This window comes from Hemiscyllium ocellatum, chromosome 6 (genome assembly GCF_020745735.1).
Source record: "Hemiscyllium ocellatum isolate sHemOce1 chromosome 6, sHemOce1.pat.X.cur, whole genome shotgun sequence".
Classification (NCBI taxonomy): domain Eukaryota; kingdom Metazoa; phylum Chordata; class Chondrichthyes; order Orectolobiformes; family Hemiscylliidae; genus Hemiscyllium; species Hemiscyllium ocellatum.
This window is the reverse complement of record NC_083406.1, coordinates 66,517,881-66,534,370: the sequence shown is the minus strand read 5'-3', so window position 1 is coordinate 66,534,370 and position 16,490 is coordinate 66,517,881. Positions and strand designations below refer to the sequence as shown.

General features: G+C 41.8%; 1 protein-coding gene across 8 annotated transcripts in view; it reads right to left on the bottom strand.

Moving 5' to 3' along the window:
- tenm4 (teneurin transmembrane protein 4) overlaps positions 1 to 16,490 on the bottom strand; it is a 452,208-nt gene that overhangs the window by 77,012 nt on the left and 358,706 nt on the right. For all 8 annotated transcript variants that reach the window (XM_060826616.1, XM_060826618.1, XM_060826612.1 and 5 more), the window contains 3 exons: positions 10,340 to 10,459; positions 4,275 to 4,536; positions 2,641 to 2,908 (listed from right to left, as the gene is read on the bottom strand). In XM_060826616.1, coding sequence (XP_060682599.1) covers positions 2,641 to 2,908; positions 4,275 to 4,536; positions 10,340 to 10,459 — 650 coding nt within the window. The remainder of the gene's footprint in view (positions 1 to 2,640; positions 2,909 to 4,274; positions 4,537 to 10,339; positions 10,460 to 16,490) is intronic.

Sequence of the window (16,490 nt, the reverse complement as noted above, 5' to 3'; positions counted from 1 at the left end):
AAATGTCTGGTTGGAAATTTAAATCACAGAGTGTAGCAAACTGATTGCTGTAAAAGGAGATGTGGTTTGACTTCCTCTGACTCTCCTAGACCAAGGGGAGCTGTGTTGATTGCCTCTGTGCTTGACTTTTCTGTAGGAGCTAGAATTGAAATTCCTGGCTAGAAATGTGGAGCTTTGCATTTACCTTGAAAATTATGATTGAGTTGCAATATGACTGTGCTGTCACTCCTCAAAATATCCTGGCCAATTATTTTGGAACCATTGGATACAGTCTTATAGAGTCAAACAGCACGGAATCAGACCCTTCGGTCCAACCAGTCCATGCTGAACATAATTCCAAACTAAACTAGTTCCACCTGCCTACTCTTGGCCCATATCTCTCCAAACATTTCTTATTCATGTACTTGTCTTAATTCCTTTTAAACATTGTAACTGTACCTGTATCTACCACTTCCTCTGAAGTTCATTCTACACATAATTCACTCTTTGTAGAAAGAAAAGGTTCCTCATGTCTTTTTTAAACCGTTTTCTTGTCACCTTGAAAATATGCCTCCTAGTTTTGAAATCCCTCACCCTAGGGAGAAGATACCTGCCATTCAGCTGTACCCCTCATTATTTTATAAACCTCTATAAGGTCACCTCTCAAACTCCTCTGCTCTAGTGAAAAATGTCCCAGCCTATCTAGCCTCTCCTTTTAACTCAAACCCTCCATTGCTGGCAACGTCCTGGTAAATCTCTTCTGAATCCATTCCAGCTTAATAATATCCTTCCTATAACAGGGAGACCAGATCTGGACCTCCAGAAGAGGTCTCACCAATGTCCCAACTCCTATACTCAAAGATGTGAGCAATGAGTAATGAATCTTGGCTGCTTCAGTGGTTTCTCAGTAGGTTGCAACTTATATCAGTGGTGTATATCCATACTAAAATTGGTTGCTTGTTTTCAAGCCAATGAAATGGTAACTAAATTTACCTTACAAACATCATAATTTGTTGTTAAGTTAGACTTCTATTGAAAATCTGGGACAAATACATATAATTCAACTTTGGATGATTTAACTTCACAACAATTCTGAATTGATTGAATGCTGAAGATGATGCTTGCTGTCATTCCACCAGCTGCATGAAGGTGCAATTATTAAAATTGCAGAGGCAACATGAGAGCCGAGAAAAATAATAAGACTTGATTTAAGTAATCAACATTCAAAAAAGTGACAGTGAATAAGAAATTACAATCAGAGGGTTTCATTCCAATACCATTGTCTAGTAAACTGTCGAGATGAACATATTTTCAATAGAACCACCATCAAGTACGTTAGCTACTTAAAACAGAATCTGTTTATTTCCTTTGAAAAAGCTTTTGATTGCGTTGTCTATTTAGAGGGAGTGCCTCATTGGTGTGACAAGAAAATAATATTCAATCATACCTATCAGCAATCCCTCATTCTGTCTAGCTGCAGAGCATATTTTCAAACTTGACAGAAAATGTTCCAATTAGGCTTGATATTTTTATGAAATACACCACATGCCTTTTAGTGTGGAATAGAGACACTTTTCATCAGGACTTTCAATTTTTTTCAATATATTAAAGGGGAAAATTAGAATAATGCTTCAGCTTATCTTAGCTTAGCAGGTTTGGCAGCATCTGTAGAGAGAAATCAGAGTGAACTTTTTTTTTCTAATTCATTTGCAGGATGAGGGCATCACTGCCTAGGGAGTACTTATTGCCGATCCCTAACTGTCTAGAAGGCAGTTAAGAGTCAACCCCATTTCTGAGAGTCTGGAGTCACATATAGGTCAGACCAGGGGAAGAGAATGGCAGTTTCCTTCCCTAAAGGACATTAGTGAACCAGATGGGTTTTTCTGACAACCGACAATGTCATCATTAGACTCTTAATTCCAGATATTTATTGAATTCAAATTCCACCATTTGCCATGGCGGGATTTGAATCAGGGTCCCCAGAACATTACCTGGGTCTCTGGATTAACAGTCCAGCGATAATACCACTAGGCCATTGCCTCCCCTTTCAAGTCCAGTAACCCTTCTTCAGAACTCCGAACTCACTGGACTAGAAACATTAACTCTGATTTCTCTCCACAGATGCTGCCAGACCTGCTGAAATTTTCCAGTAGTTTCTGTTCTTGTTTCGGATTTACAGCATCTGCAGTTCTTTAGGTTTTTAAAATCAAATTAGTTTAGTTCACATCAAATTCTCAGTTAAGGATATTTTGACGTGGAATGAGAAAGTACAATGTAGAGGGCTAAAAATCAAGTCAGGAGCAATTAGAATGATTGTGTCACCTTTTGCACCCAGTCTGTCCCTGATCTCACTAAATGGAGACTTGCATCAAGTGATACTAATAAATTCCTCACATAAAGGGAAAGTGGGAAATAAATTAATTGATGCCACTGCTCAGAGAATGCATGTTTCTCCAACTGGGAGTCAATTTCATGAATTTTAAAACACAGACTTTGAATGGAAGAGATAATAATAAATTGTGGAAATGGAAATAAATAAGATGGCATAAATTGTGACTAAAGTAAGTTGAGTTACCAGAAGATCCTAATATTTTTTATTATATCACACTCATCAGGACTAACAATCAACATAAATGACGACTATGAAATTAAGAAACCCACCAAATGCTTCTGATAGCCCATAAACCTTCTGACTGTAGACATCAGTCTTGTCCCAGATGAAGTAATAGGATAGGTCAGGGGTAGCAGGAAACCACTTCTGGAAGAGTCGACCTTCCACGGCCACCATGAGATGTACTTTCATTAGATTGAATGGGATGGAGGGGTCAGTCAGACTAATCCTCATGATTGACTTGTAGCCAGCATTGCGACTACTGACATAGTTCAGCTTCATTTTACTACCTGGAATATTTATCTCCTCTTGTAAAGCCTGTTAACAAAGTGGGAGAAAGACCGTAGTAAATAATAAATGAGAAAGAAATGTTAGCATTTTGCCGCAATTCCTCCAGAGTACACCTGGGAACTTATAGACAGAAGTTTGATATTTTGCCATGAATGACAGGATACAATATTTATCTATTGATTCTTCGCATGGTGAGATTTTCACTGTTTAACTGATTGCCATTTGAGGCAATCATCTCCCATAGGTTAAGTAAAACTCAAGTAGCCCAATTGCACACCAGTGTTAGATTTAAGAGCAGAACAGGATAGGAATCAGTTGAAAAGTCACTTACATTTTCCCAGTAGTAGCAGGTGCAGGGTGACAGTACTATAATTAGTTTTTAAAAAAAATTTAATTGAGTGAACACTCCAAGGTATTCAAATTTCCTTTTTTCAAAGTGTTTGTTATGTCTTTTTGTGAAAGTGTTGTCTGGTAGTGTGACTCACTTGCTTTACTTAAACTATACAATTCTGTGAAAGTGTCTATCACTTTAATCTACAAACAGTAATGGTTCAAACACAGCATTGTTAAGTTCTGGGTCATTCTTCCTGTCAAGAACAATCATAGTCTTTACAGGCTGGCATGATGCTCTGCACCAGTGGGTTTGGGGCTGGTGGTGAGTAAAACCCAGTGGTAGCTTTTGAGGGGGTAGCATTGGGCACCTCACCTATCCTTGGGCATATTAAAACCCTTAACTGACTAATTAAGGGCTTCATCTCGCTTTGGTATTACCCACAATCGGGGAGGAGGGAAGGATAACACCAAACTTCGGCACGGCTTGGCCAACTGGGGTTGGGCAAGAGCGAATGTGGTTTCCTTTACAGGTCTATGGGACACACCCCCTACAAGGGCCATTTCCACCCTGTTGTTCTTTCCTCAGGCTCTAACCCTTCATTGCTAACTTTCATCCTGGAGATAAGTGGACAGACTCCTATAAAGGACTTTGAAATTTCACCTGAAAATGACTAATGCTGCCTCAGTGTTAACCTATTGTGGGATGGCTTTTGGGATTATGGGCAGGCTCTACACTAAATTTTGAGCTGGGATCAGGTAGAGATAACAGGGACTGTGGAATCCAGTGAAATCCATGAATAAAAATACTGACTGGGTACACTTTGGTCAGTTTTGAATCAATTATGCAGAGCCACCAGGAAGGGAGATTCGTCAGTGGGCTGTGCATTGAGTACTGATTTTCTGAGATGCACCAATCATATAAATCTACACATGAGAACAAAGTCATAATTTCTACCTCTAGATTTTGTGCTTTGAGTTGGAATATGTTCATTCAATGAGCAACAATTTTCACTGTCATGTTTCTTTTAAGGGGTAATGTTGAATAAAGGTGACACAGTACCTGTATTTCAGGAATGATGGGACCTCTTTCCTGACATGAACCTGCAAATGCCGTCAAAGGCGCTGGTGAGACAATTGGATTGGGACGTGCAAAATTACTCAGGTCACAGCTAGGGATGTCGTTCTCTTCATGCCTCATAATGACGGTGTCCATGACAAAGAAACGGTTCCATGGCAGCCAAAGTGTGTGCTCCTGAGTGATGAACGGAGAGCGCTCAAAGTGTATCGTGACCGAAACACCTCCGTTAGTCATCAAATCAAAGCTAGTATTTGGAGGACAGAACAAGACAGTTTGTTTTCAAAAAAAAAATTTACTTTTTGCAAAACATCACAAAAGGTGTAATCTTCCAACTTTGTACAACCAACAGGCAAATATCTGGGCGGCACGGTGGCACAGTGGTTAGCACTGCTGCCTCACAGCGCCTGAGACCCGGGTTCAATTCCCGACTCAGGCGACTGACTGTGTGGAGTTTGCACGTTCTCCCCGTGTCTGCGTGGGTTTCCTCCGGGTGCTCCGGTTTCCTCCCACAGTCCAAAGATGTGCGGGGACAGGTGAATTGGCCATGCTAAATTGCCCGTAGTGTTAGGTAAGGGGTAAATGTAGGGGTATGGGTGGGTTGCGCTTCGGCGGGTCGGTGTGGACTTGTTGGGCCGAAGGGCCTGTTTCCACACTGTAAGTAATCTAATCTAATCCCTACAATAACACGTCAGAAATGTGGGTATTTTCTAACCATCAATTCATAAGGACAGCAGGCTATTCACAGTGCATGGATACATTTCCAATCCATGTTGCCAACAGGTGAGGCTCCTGCCAAGATTACAAAGTTGCAAAATTAACCATAACAGCGTTTGTCAACTTCTTGACAATTTGATACATGGAACAGATGCAGCAGGTGGAGGTCAAGCTTCTTGATCAAGAGGTAGACATCTTTAATAAATTGATATTTAGACACTTTTATGAATATGCAATCTTGGAAGAAGATTTATTTTATCCCTGAGTCATCCATCAAAAGCACAGAACAATTTGAGATGCAATTAGTGAAATATTGATCCTATAAAGGATTGCCTCACTTAATATTCATATTGAATATAAAAGGCTGGAAGTCTCATGATATTGCTCACATGATATTAATTTAAAGAGTTCATTATGTCATATAGATCTATAGTACAGTAAGGTCACAATTTAGTTTTCTGGAATAGCATCTTTAGTTAATTGTGGCATGCTTGCTGTGAGACATGGCATACTGGATATTCCTTACCTAGTTTGCATCCATAATGTGAACTATTGATAACAATTGCTGCATATAGGTTTGATGATTTGACATTAATGCCAGTTGAATTGTCAGATATGTGTGTAAATTCTACTAAGGTGAATATTGTCAAAATGTATGCTATAAAAGCACAGCTGGACAGGCAGCATGTGAGGAGCAGGAGAGTTGACGTTTTGAGCTCTTAATCAGGGGGTGGGAAGGAGAGGGCCCAAGGGGCCTGAGAGATAAATGAGGTGGGGAGGGAGGGGGGTACTGGGAGGAAGGTAGCTGGGAATGTGATAGGTAGCTGAAGGTGGGGTGTGATGGTGATAGGTTTGAGTGGAGGGTGGAGCAGATAGGTGGGAAGGAAGATGGACAGGGAGGACAGGTCAAGAGGGTGGTGCCAAGTTGGAGGGTTGGATCTAAGATAAGGTGTTGGGAGGGTTGGAAGATGAGGAAACTGGTGAAATCGACATTGATCCGGTGTGGTTGAAGGGTCGCAAGGCGGAAGATGAGGCATTCTTCCTCCAGGTGTTGGGTGGCTAGAGTTTGGCGGAAGAGGAGGCCCAGGGACTTGCATTTCCTTGGCAGAGTGGGAGGGGGAGTTAAAGTTTCAGCTACATGTCAGTGGGGTTGTTTAGTGTGTGTGTGTCCCAGAGATGTTCTTTGGAACAAGTTGGAGTCCTGTCTCCCCAATGTAGAGGAGACCACATTTGAGAGCAACACACACAGTAAATGACGTGTGTGGAAGTACAGTAAATCTCGTTGGATGTGGAAGGATCCTTTGGGCCTTGGACAGAGATGAGGGGGGAGGTGTGGGCGCAGGTTTTGCATCTCTTGTGGTGGTAAGTGAAGGTGCTGGGGTTGGAGGGTGGGTTGGTGGGGAATGCAGATAGGGGTGGGGATTGGAAATATATCTCTGGTGATGAGATCTGTTTGTAGGTGGCAGAAATGACAGGGGATGATGTGTTGTGTCCAGAGGTTGATGGGGTGGAAGGTGTGGACCAGGGGTGGGGGCAGGGTTCTGCCCTCATTGCAATTGGAGGGTTTGGGTTCAAGGGCGAGGTTTGGGAAGTGGAGGAGTTGGGCTGGTGGGCATCATTGACCACGTGAGAGGGGAAATTGTGGTCTTTGATGAAGGAGGCCATCTGGAAAACCAAAATTTTATGTACTTACCTCCAAACCTGGGATTTCTCGATCATCCCAGAAGCTTCCCCTGGTCTCTGGAACTGCTAGGACAACATTAGCCATGCAGCTGCTCCAGACACCACCACTGCCCCCGTCACTCCACAGCCTGTGGCCTCTGTGAACGCCACGAAGACAACCACCCATGTAATCGCCACAGGTACCACTGCTGCCGAAACCACCATGAAGACAACTTGGAACGTCACTACCACCCCATAGTTGCCGCCGCCTCAGCCACTTCTACCCCCACTGACCTCACTCACTGGAATACTGCTGATGGCATCTTGGATGTCACTTCTGCCCTGGCTTCCACAAACCCCCCCAACCCTGACCCCCATGGTGAGTGTCACTTCCGTTGGTGACATCACCCACGATCCCATAAGGACACCTACTCCATAGACAGTCTCCACTACCAATCCCAACTCCAGCCCCATAGCAAATCCAAGCCCCAAGACCTGCTGTGTTTTTACCAACCCCCAGACTTCCCCCTCAGTGAGGATGAACAATCAATCCTCAGTAAAGGCCTTACCTTCATCCTCCTACAATCCTGGATCAATGAATCTAACATGTGTTGTGACATCGTACTTTTCTTCCATTATCTCTGCGCTTACCTTTTCCATCAGGACTCCCTCCCACCCACCCACCCTCTGAGACTCCTTTTCCTGCCTCTTACACACCCCATCCGCTTGGACCCCATGCTGGTTTGTTAACTGCCCTCAATCTCTTTGTCTTCGACTGCCACTGCAAAATTGACCACCTCAACCTATCCACCCCTCTCACCCACTCCAACCTCTCACTCTTGCAATGCGTAGCACTCCACTCCTTCTGCTCCAACCCCAACCTCACCATCAAACTAGCATGAAGCGGGGAAGGGATGGGGATGCTGTGGAAATTTGGTGCACTGACTTCTACACCACTGAAGCTAGGTGCCAACCTGCGGATAGCTCCACCTACTGCCACCTTGACCACAAACTCACCTCTCATTACCAAACCAACAGCCTTCAACCTCATAGTCTGGGAACTGCCCAGTTCAACCTCCTACCCAAAATTCACAAACCTGACTGCCCCGGTTGACTCATTGTCTCTGCCTGCTCCTGTCCCACTGAACTTATCTCTGCATACCTTGGCACCGTCCTGTCCCCTTGCTCCAGGATCTTCCCATTTACATTTGGGAGACTGCCCAAGCACTCCATCTTCTCCATGACTTTAGTTTCCACAGCCCCACAATGCCTCATCTTCACCATAGACATCCAGTCCCTGTTCACATCCAACAGCCATGACGAAGGCCTCCAAGCCCTCTGTTTCTTCCTCTCCCGCTGGACTACCAAGTACCCTTCCACTGACACACACTCATTCAATTGACAGAACTGGTCCCCACCCTCAACAAGTTCTTTTCTAATCTTCCCACTTCCTTCAGATGAAAGGGGTAGCCAAGGGCACCCGCACGGGCCCCATCTATGCCTGCTTCTTCATCAGGTACGTGGAACAGTCCACCTTCTGCAGCTACACTGGCACCATTCACCATCTTGTCCTCTGCTACATCACTGTATCACAAGGAGGTTAAACAATTCATCAACTTCATGAACACCTTCCACCCTGACCTCAAATTCACCTGGACCATCTCAGACATGTCCCTCCCCTTCCTGGACCTCTCCAACTCCTTTTCCAGCGACCGACTCAACATGGACATTTACTTCAAACCCACCAACTCCCACAACTACCTGGACTACACTTCCTTCCAACTTGTCTCCTGTAAAAATGCTATCACTTACTCATGATTCCTCTGCCTCTGCCACATCTGCTCCCAGGAGGACCAATTCCACCATAGAACATCCCAGATGGCCTCTTTCTTCAAGGATCACAATTTCCCCTCCCATGTAGTTGATGATGCATCTAGCACATCTCCTCCACTATTCACATTCCCCCCTTGAACCCAAACCCTGCAATCGCAACAAGGTCAGAATCCCCCAGTCCTCACCTTCCACCCCACCAACCTCCATATACATCACATCAACCTCCGCTATTTCTGCCACCTACAAAGAGACCCTACCACCAGGGATATATTTCCACCCACTCCTATCTGTGTTCCACAGAGACCATTCCCTCACAACTCTCTGTTAGCTCCACGCCCCCGACTGACAAATCCTCCAACCCTGGCACCTTCCCTTGCCACAGAAGAGGTGCAAAACCTGCACCCACACCACGCCCCACCTCCGCCAAGGCCCCAAAGGATCCTTCCACATCCAACATAGATTTACCTGTACCTCCACACTTGTTAGTTACTGTGTCCGTTGCTCTCGATGTGGCATCCTCTACACTGGGGAGACAGGAGCCCAGCTTGCGGAATGTTTCAGAGAACATCTCTGGGACACATTCACTAAACAACCCCACCACCCTATGGCCAAACACATTAACTCCCCTCCCATTCCACCAAGGACATGCAAGTCCTGGGTCTCCTCCTCCTCCACCAAACTCTAGCCACCCGACACTTAGAGGAAGAACACGTCATCTTCTGCCTTGGGACCCTCCAACCACACAGGAGCAATGCCAATTTTGCCAGTTTCCTCATTCCCCCTCCCCTCACCTTATCCCAGATCTAACCTTCCAACTTGACACTGACCTCTTTAACTGTTCTACCTGTCCAGCTTCCTTCCCACCTATCTGCTCCACTCTGACTTATCACTGTCACCCCCCACCCCTATCTCCATATTGCATTCCCAGCTACCCTACACCCCAGCCTCACCCACCTCCCATTTATCTCTCAGCCCTCTTGGCGCTCCCTTGTTCCTGATGAAGAGCTCATGCTCCTTGGATGCCGCCTGACCAGTTGTGCTTTTCCAGCACCATACTTACCGACTCTGATCTCCAGCATCTTCAGTCCTCACTTTCTCCTAGGGTGAATATTCTTTGGATTTCTCTTTTGCCCACCTACTTCAGCTAAAGTCCTGGCCTTTATATGGGTAAGTGAGCTTTGCATTAAAAATAGTGATGGGAGAGGGGGACAAGCCTGGATGATATTTCTGATACCTAGAAATATCTGCAATGGCTTCTACAAAAAAAGAGGATGCATTTGTCAACGATCTCTCCAGCAGTAGATATGCAGGCATCCAGAAGTGGGATTTGATGTAAAACAGCTGAATCAATAGCACACCACTATGCAAATAGTTGAATGGACATTTCAACTTTTACTCTTCAGCAGACAGCAGGACAGCGTGCAGGGGTGGGGTGTGGAAATGAATAAATAAATAACTGCAGAGTTCTTTCATTGCTTTATCACATTACTTAAGTGCTGGTTCTATTGATATTTTTATTAAATTTAAACTCAGTTTTGAATTGGGATGCTCAGAGAGCTGCAGGATATGGTACCAAGCCAGAGAAGAAAAAAGGTTAAGTTTGTTTGTTTAGATCACAATCCTCTCCTGGACCCCAATGAATGCAGGATAGTTCTTGGGTAGCACCTTATTACCAAGAATTATTATTTATTATTATAAAAAGCTGCTAACTCCTCATATTTGGGTTATAGAAAGCAAAGCATAAGCATCATACAACATGCTGTGATGAGAATGACTTGTTTGTAAATAAGTTATAAATAACTGCTTCTTGAATGATGCATCAGTGTTAAGCTTTGTACCTGCCATCCTGCCGGCTGATGGTGTAACCATACTGTGGATTGTTGACAAAGCTGATATTAACTCCAACCAAAGGAGTACCATCTACTGTCACTGCTTGACCACGTATTACACATGTGTCACTGTAAATAACAGAAATTACAGATTAAAATAAACAGTCGCATGCATATATTACTATAAGGTCATGTTTTACAGCCATTCTAATTATATATGGAAGAAATTCCCCCAAAGCCTGTGGTTAGTTATACATTGTCTTAAATGGCAGTACATCAGAAGGCTGGAAAAATTCCCAACTGAATTTACTTTAAAATATTTAACAGAGTATTTCATAATGTTTGTCATTGACTAATGGTTTACTGCCACATTTGTAATACTCTACCTGTGAACCATTTTTGAACACGTGCAGGTATTAACCACCCCCACCAGAAAGGAATACTTTTGCATGTCCAAACAAGACAAATACTCAGAAATTTACTTTCAATGCAAAAGTATTAGGAGTCCAACATGAACTGAATTAATTGTACAAATATAGAGAGTTTTTAATAAAAAGGGCTGTGTTTTATGAATTGTAGCCAATTGAAATAAAACTCTCTCTAAAAAATGTGAACTTGAGTTTTGTTTAAATATGAAATAACCGCACAGAAGGTGGTATCCCGTCATCAAGTCACCCTTTATTTACATGTGCACAGTACAGAGGCTGTGAGCAGCCAGCTCAGACGCAGGCCCTAGAATGAGGTGTCTCTCTGAAACTCTTGTTTATATATGTCAGCCAGGGCTCCCTGATTGACCCAGGCAAACAATCCCAATCAAGGATCTCATCATCAATGAAATCTACCTGGTCCTCATCCAAATCACTACAAATACAATTATCTGTTGGAGTATAGTACTCATCCTGGTGCACAGTGCCCTTTCAAAGTTAGTATGGAAGTCATACTAATGCTTTTGGTGGATGTCTACTGAGTGAATAGCTGATCTGGGAAGGCCTGTGTTAGTATGGGCCCAGAATCAGAGTTGATTGTTAATGTTTGGTAAGAAATGGTAAGAGAACTCAACTAGGTAGGCCTTGTAATTTTTTGTTCATGCCTATTTGTGTCATATTATTCCATTGTAAGAGCTACTTTTATTAGTAATTAAAGTAACCGTCATGGAAAGTATCCCTTTGTAAAGCAGTTTCTTTGTCAAGAGTTTAATACATACTTGATAACCTCTGAATATATCCATCATCCATTTCCTTATTTCATTAGATCTTAGTTATAGATTTAGAGCGTTGCTCTCGTTACCTGATGAAGGAGCACTGCTCTGAAAGCTAGTACTTTCAAATAAACTTGTTGGACTATAACCTGATGTTGTGTAATTTTTAACTTGGTCCACCACAGTACAATACTGGCTGCTCCACACCATTAGGTCTCAGACATTCCTTAAGCCTATGTCATATGATAACATCAACACTTCTAAAAGCTGCTACAAAGGTGCTGGGGAGATTATATTGGCTGTCACTAAAATAGAAAAATAAAACTAAACTCCTATGCCTTTTGACTCCATTTGGAAATCAGCATGTTTTAGTCTGTCCAGGTGGAGATATCCTGATATGGAGCGATGCATGCGAGCACAAGTAACAATATGTGAAATGTGTTATTTTAATGTTGTGAATCCTTGTTATTACAGATTTGAGTTGTAATTACTTTGTTTTTCTCAGACTGAGTTCATCATTCCCATAAATTTTATAGATCAGTGAAAAAAACATTACATTATCCAATACATCAACAAATAGCTAATATTTTAATATTTTTATTACAAATAGAGTGAATTATATTTCTTGATTTGTATATTAATTTTTTCTCATTTCTAGTAGGTTTTGGCTTTACCTTGCTTATAGAGAATCATGGAAAATCTACACAAAAGAAGCCTACTGGTTGACCTTACTGCTCAGTTTTGGATTCCATATTTATGGAAAGATGCAAATGGAGGCTCTAGAGGGGAGGTTTGCAAAATAACTCCACAGAGGCCAGTATCCCATCACTAAGTTACCCCTTACATACTTACTGGTTCAGCTCTCTCAGAGCCAGCTGTCAGAGTGAACAGGACGTTTGACATGCCTGTTCTTGTCTGTCAGTCAGGGCTCCCAGACTGGACCAGTTTAACAGCCCAAACCAGGAAACTCATATTCTGTGAGGTCCACCCGGTTGATCTCATCACAATCACTACAATTTGCTTGATAACTGAAATAAGTGGATTTTCTTATGAGGAAATGTAGGTCAGACTGTGTTTGTTCCCACTGACATTTAGAAGAATATGGTGGAATTTGATTGATAGGTTTATGAACTGTCATGACAAGTGAAGAATATTGCCTCTTGTTGGCCAATCCAGAACTACACGTTATTCAAAAATTAGGGAGCACCACTTTAAGTCAAGGATTAGATGAATTCTTTTCTGTCAAAGGATTCTGTAATGACAGAATATTCCACCTCAGAAAGTAGCAAGATGGAGTCACTGAATATTTTCAAGGTGGAGGAAGATTGATTCCCTTGCTGAACAGAAATCTAAGATTGTTTGGGTAGATTAGAATGTGGAATTCCAAGCTAATAGATCAGCTTTGGTCAGAAATGGCAAAGCAGGCTTGTAGGGCTAAATGGCTTAGTTCTCCTTCTAATTTGTATGTAATCTTCATTTATTTATGTTACTCATTATAATTCATTAGTTTGTTCCCATTCTAATTCTTCCCATTCCATTCCACTTATGCCTCCACCCATCTCCCTCATATATACATAAAGGCACTCTTTAAGCAATCACACAGAAATGAAGTTCACATTTTCATTACTGTAATTTGAGCAAACAAATTCGTTTGAAAATCTTAATCCGTTGACTATTGTGTCATGAATATCTGGTTTATATTTCATACGTTTTAGAATGTAACCTTTCATTTTAAGAACTAAACTTTTAAATGGGAAAAATGATTGAGAAACATGAGAAAACATCTCTGATGTAAATGCATCTCAGCTAAGCTTGGATTTATACTCTAAAAACATTGCCTGTATTTGTCGTGCTAAGTTAACCTAGATAGTGAAAAAGATCGTACAATAAATGATCACTTTTGACACGTGTAATAGACCAAAGGAATTGAGACAAAGAGTAATTACATCCATTAGAAACATTAACTTTACTAATAGATTGCAGAATTAAAGAGTTGCGGTGATGGTAAAATACCTTATTTGCAATTTTTCTTTTAACTATACCACATTATACCATGTAACTTTAGAGATAATGATTCAGGGTCCAACCTGGGAGAGAAGGTTCTTTTTAAAGTATCTTTATGCATTTTCTGACAGGAGCAAACAGATCCATTTGGGTCTTATGAGGAAAAAAAAACAGCTAGACAGTTTCCTGATGAAGGGCTTTTGCCTGAAACATCGATTTCGCTGCTCGTTGGATGCTGTCTGAACTGCTGTGCTCTTCCAGCACCACTGATCCAGAATTTCTTTACCTTTCAGCTAGTGGACAAAATCTATAGCGGTAGATTATAGAAATTGTGGCAGAAAGCAGTTAGCTTCAAAGGATCACTTCAGAAGCAGTGGGTGCACTCTAGGGAAAAATGTCTTTGTAAGACCAAGTCAAGGAACTCGCGAGTCCACTGTCCTGAAGTCTTTGAAGGAAATTTGAAATTTACTTAGCCAACAGCTGATTTCGAGAGATCTTCTAACTCCTAAGGACTTTTAAAATAAATTCCAGAAGGCTGAAGAAATCGTCAGGCTGGTTCTAGGAAAAATGATTGAATCTTCAAGATTTCAAAAGGTAATGGGATTCATTAAGATGTGGTTAGAATTAAAAGTAGACTTACATTCATTGTATAAATCTTCATAAGCTATTATGTTAAGTTAACAGTTTGTGCAATGTTTCATTTCTTTTCACATGTGCAAGGAAGTTTGTCTTCATTTTTTTAAAAGAACATCTAATCTTGCATCATAATTCTTCCAATTAATTGCTTGTGATTGGATTTCTTATTCAATTATTAAGAGTTTGTAATGAGTCATAACACGCTATGCATACCATATTGACTGCATTACCCTTGACTTCTCATTTGAGATTTCTTCAAAGAATTCAGTAAAGTTGATTAAAGATGATAAATTACTTTGAGAAGTCCATGCTTTTTTAATCATATTCCTTTACCCCAAAACGTTTGCTTTTTTGTGTTTTAGGCATAATTTGAGTATGTTTCTCACTCCTGTCAGTAATATTTAGTTCTCTGAACTGCATGTTCACTTCGGAGGCATAAAGCTGTGTGTTCAAGTCCAGTCAAGAACCTTCAGCAAAAAGACCAAAGCTGACACTCCAGTGTACTCAGGAGGCAGTGTGACGCTGTTGGAAGTATTGTTTCTTTGATGGAATGTCAATCCCAGACTCTATCTAGTGTATGAGGTTTTATTTTAAATTCATTCACAGGATGTGGGTGCTCCTAGCTGGCCCATCCTTAATTGCTCAAAGAGCAGTTAAGAGTTAACCCAATGCTATGGGTCTGGAGTCACATGTATCCAGACTAGGTAGGGATGATGAAATATCCTTCCTTGAAGGACATTAATGAACCAGATAGGTTTTCCTGACAATCAACAGAATTGAATTTAAATTCAATCATCTGTCATGGCAGGAATTGAACCTGGATCCCCAGACCATTAGTGGGATCTCTAGATTAATAGTCCAGATAATACAGAGGCCAATGCCTCCCAGACGTAAATTATCCCATGAAGTTTTCCTGAAGATGATTATGGCAGTTATCACTGATGTTCTGGCAATTATTTATCCATTGATCAACTTCATGAAAAGGAAATCTGGCCAATTTCAGATTGGCCAAGATCTTCTAGCCTCTGGATAATCAGAAACAAGACATACTCCCAAAGTGAAGCTCCTCTGAGATCTCAGTAGGAATTGCCCAGGAATTTTAAACAACTCCTCAGCTCACTGGGATCCTGCTTGAAAATCCACACCACTAAGTTGGACTTGGAAAACTGGTAGAGAACTAACTTACTTACAGGTATAGATATCGAGGGAATGTTGGACAGATTGCAAGTACATCTAACTCCTCAGTTTCTGTACACATTACACTGGCTGAATCCTGACTGACAGCCCATCTCCCTAATTATCCCTCAGCTCTGTCACCTCACCCTGACCCTTTAATATCACAAGACCATCCTAAGTTCTACTCCAGCCCCCAAAGCTCCAGCCATTCTCATACCCTCCAAACTTCCACAAAACTTTTCCAATCCAAAGCATCTGATCCCCTCTCCCCCAAGTGTGGCCTCAGCACACTACCCACCAAACCAGCTAACACCTTGCTATGCCTGCCACTTATCACACTTACCCTGATACACAGCTCACATGCAAAAGCAATGTAAATGTCCCGAAGTTTTGTCAGTGGCAGCCCGTATTGTAAAACTGGGACATGGCCTGACATCCTCCAACAATCCTGCGTTTTGATGGAAAACCATTCTACATGCCTTAAGAGGCAGGGTTCAGAATTCCAGTTAGAAACCTAGAGCTTCCAGTTTGTGAAAAATATTAGGAATAGAGTGGAAATCTGATGGTGACTGTCACTCCTTGGAAGATTCAGCCCATTGTTGCCTGTCAAAACTTGCTGTTGGAAATTTGTCTTCCATACCTCCTACAAAAGTACACCATTGGCTTTAAAGTGCTTTAGGATGTGCTGAGGTTTTGAAACGAGCTGTATAATTGAACACTCTTCACGTTCCTGGATAAAAATGACTGTTAAGTTTTCCCGCTCTCTGGCACTTCTATGTGATTTACACATGAAAGAAGTGAAACTATCACTGTATTCTAATAGATGAAAGGCTTAACAGACAAGCAATTTTTCAATGTATAATTTCAGTTACATCACATTGCAAATTTTTGCTATAAATTCTGTGTTACGATCGAGCCCTCCACAATCACCTGATGAAGGAGCGTTGCTCTGAAAGCTAGCGTGCTTCTAATTAAACCTGTTGGACTATAACCTGGTGTTGTGTGATTTTTAACTTTGTACACCCCAGTCCAACACTGGCATCTCCAAATCGGAATTAACAATAGTGACCAGACAACCATTGTCGATCATGAACCCTTCTGATTCATCAACGCCCTTCAGGGAAGAAAATGTACCATCTTGACCTG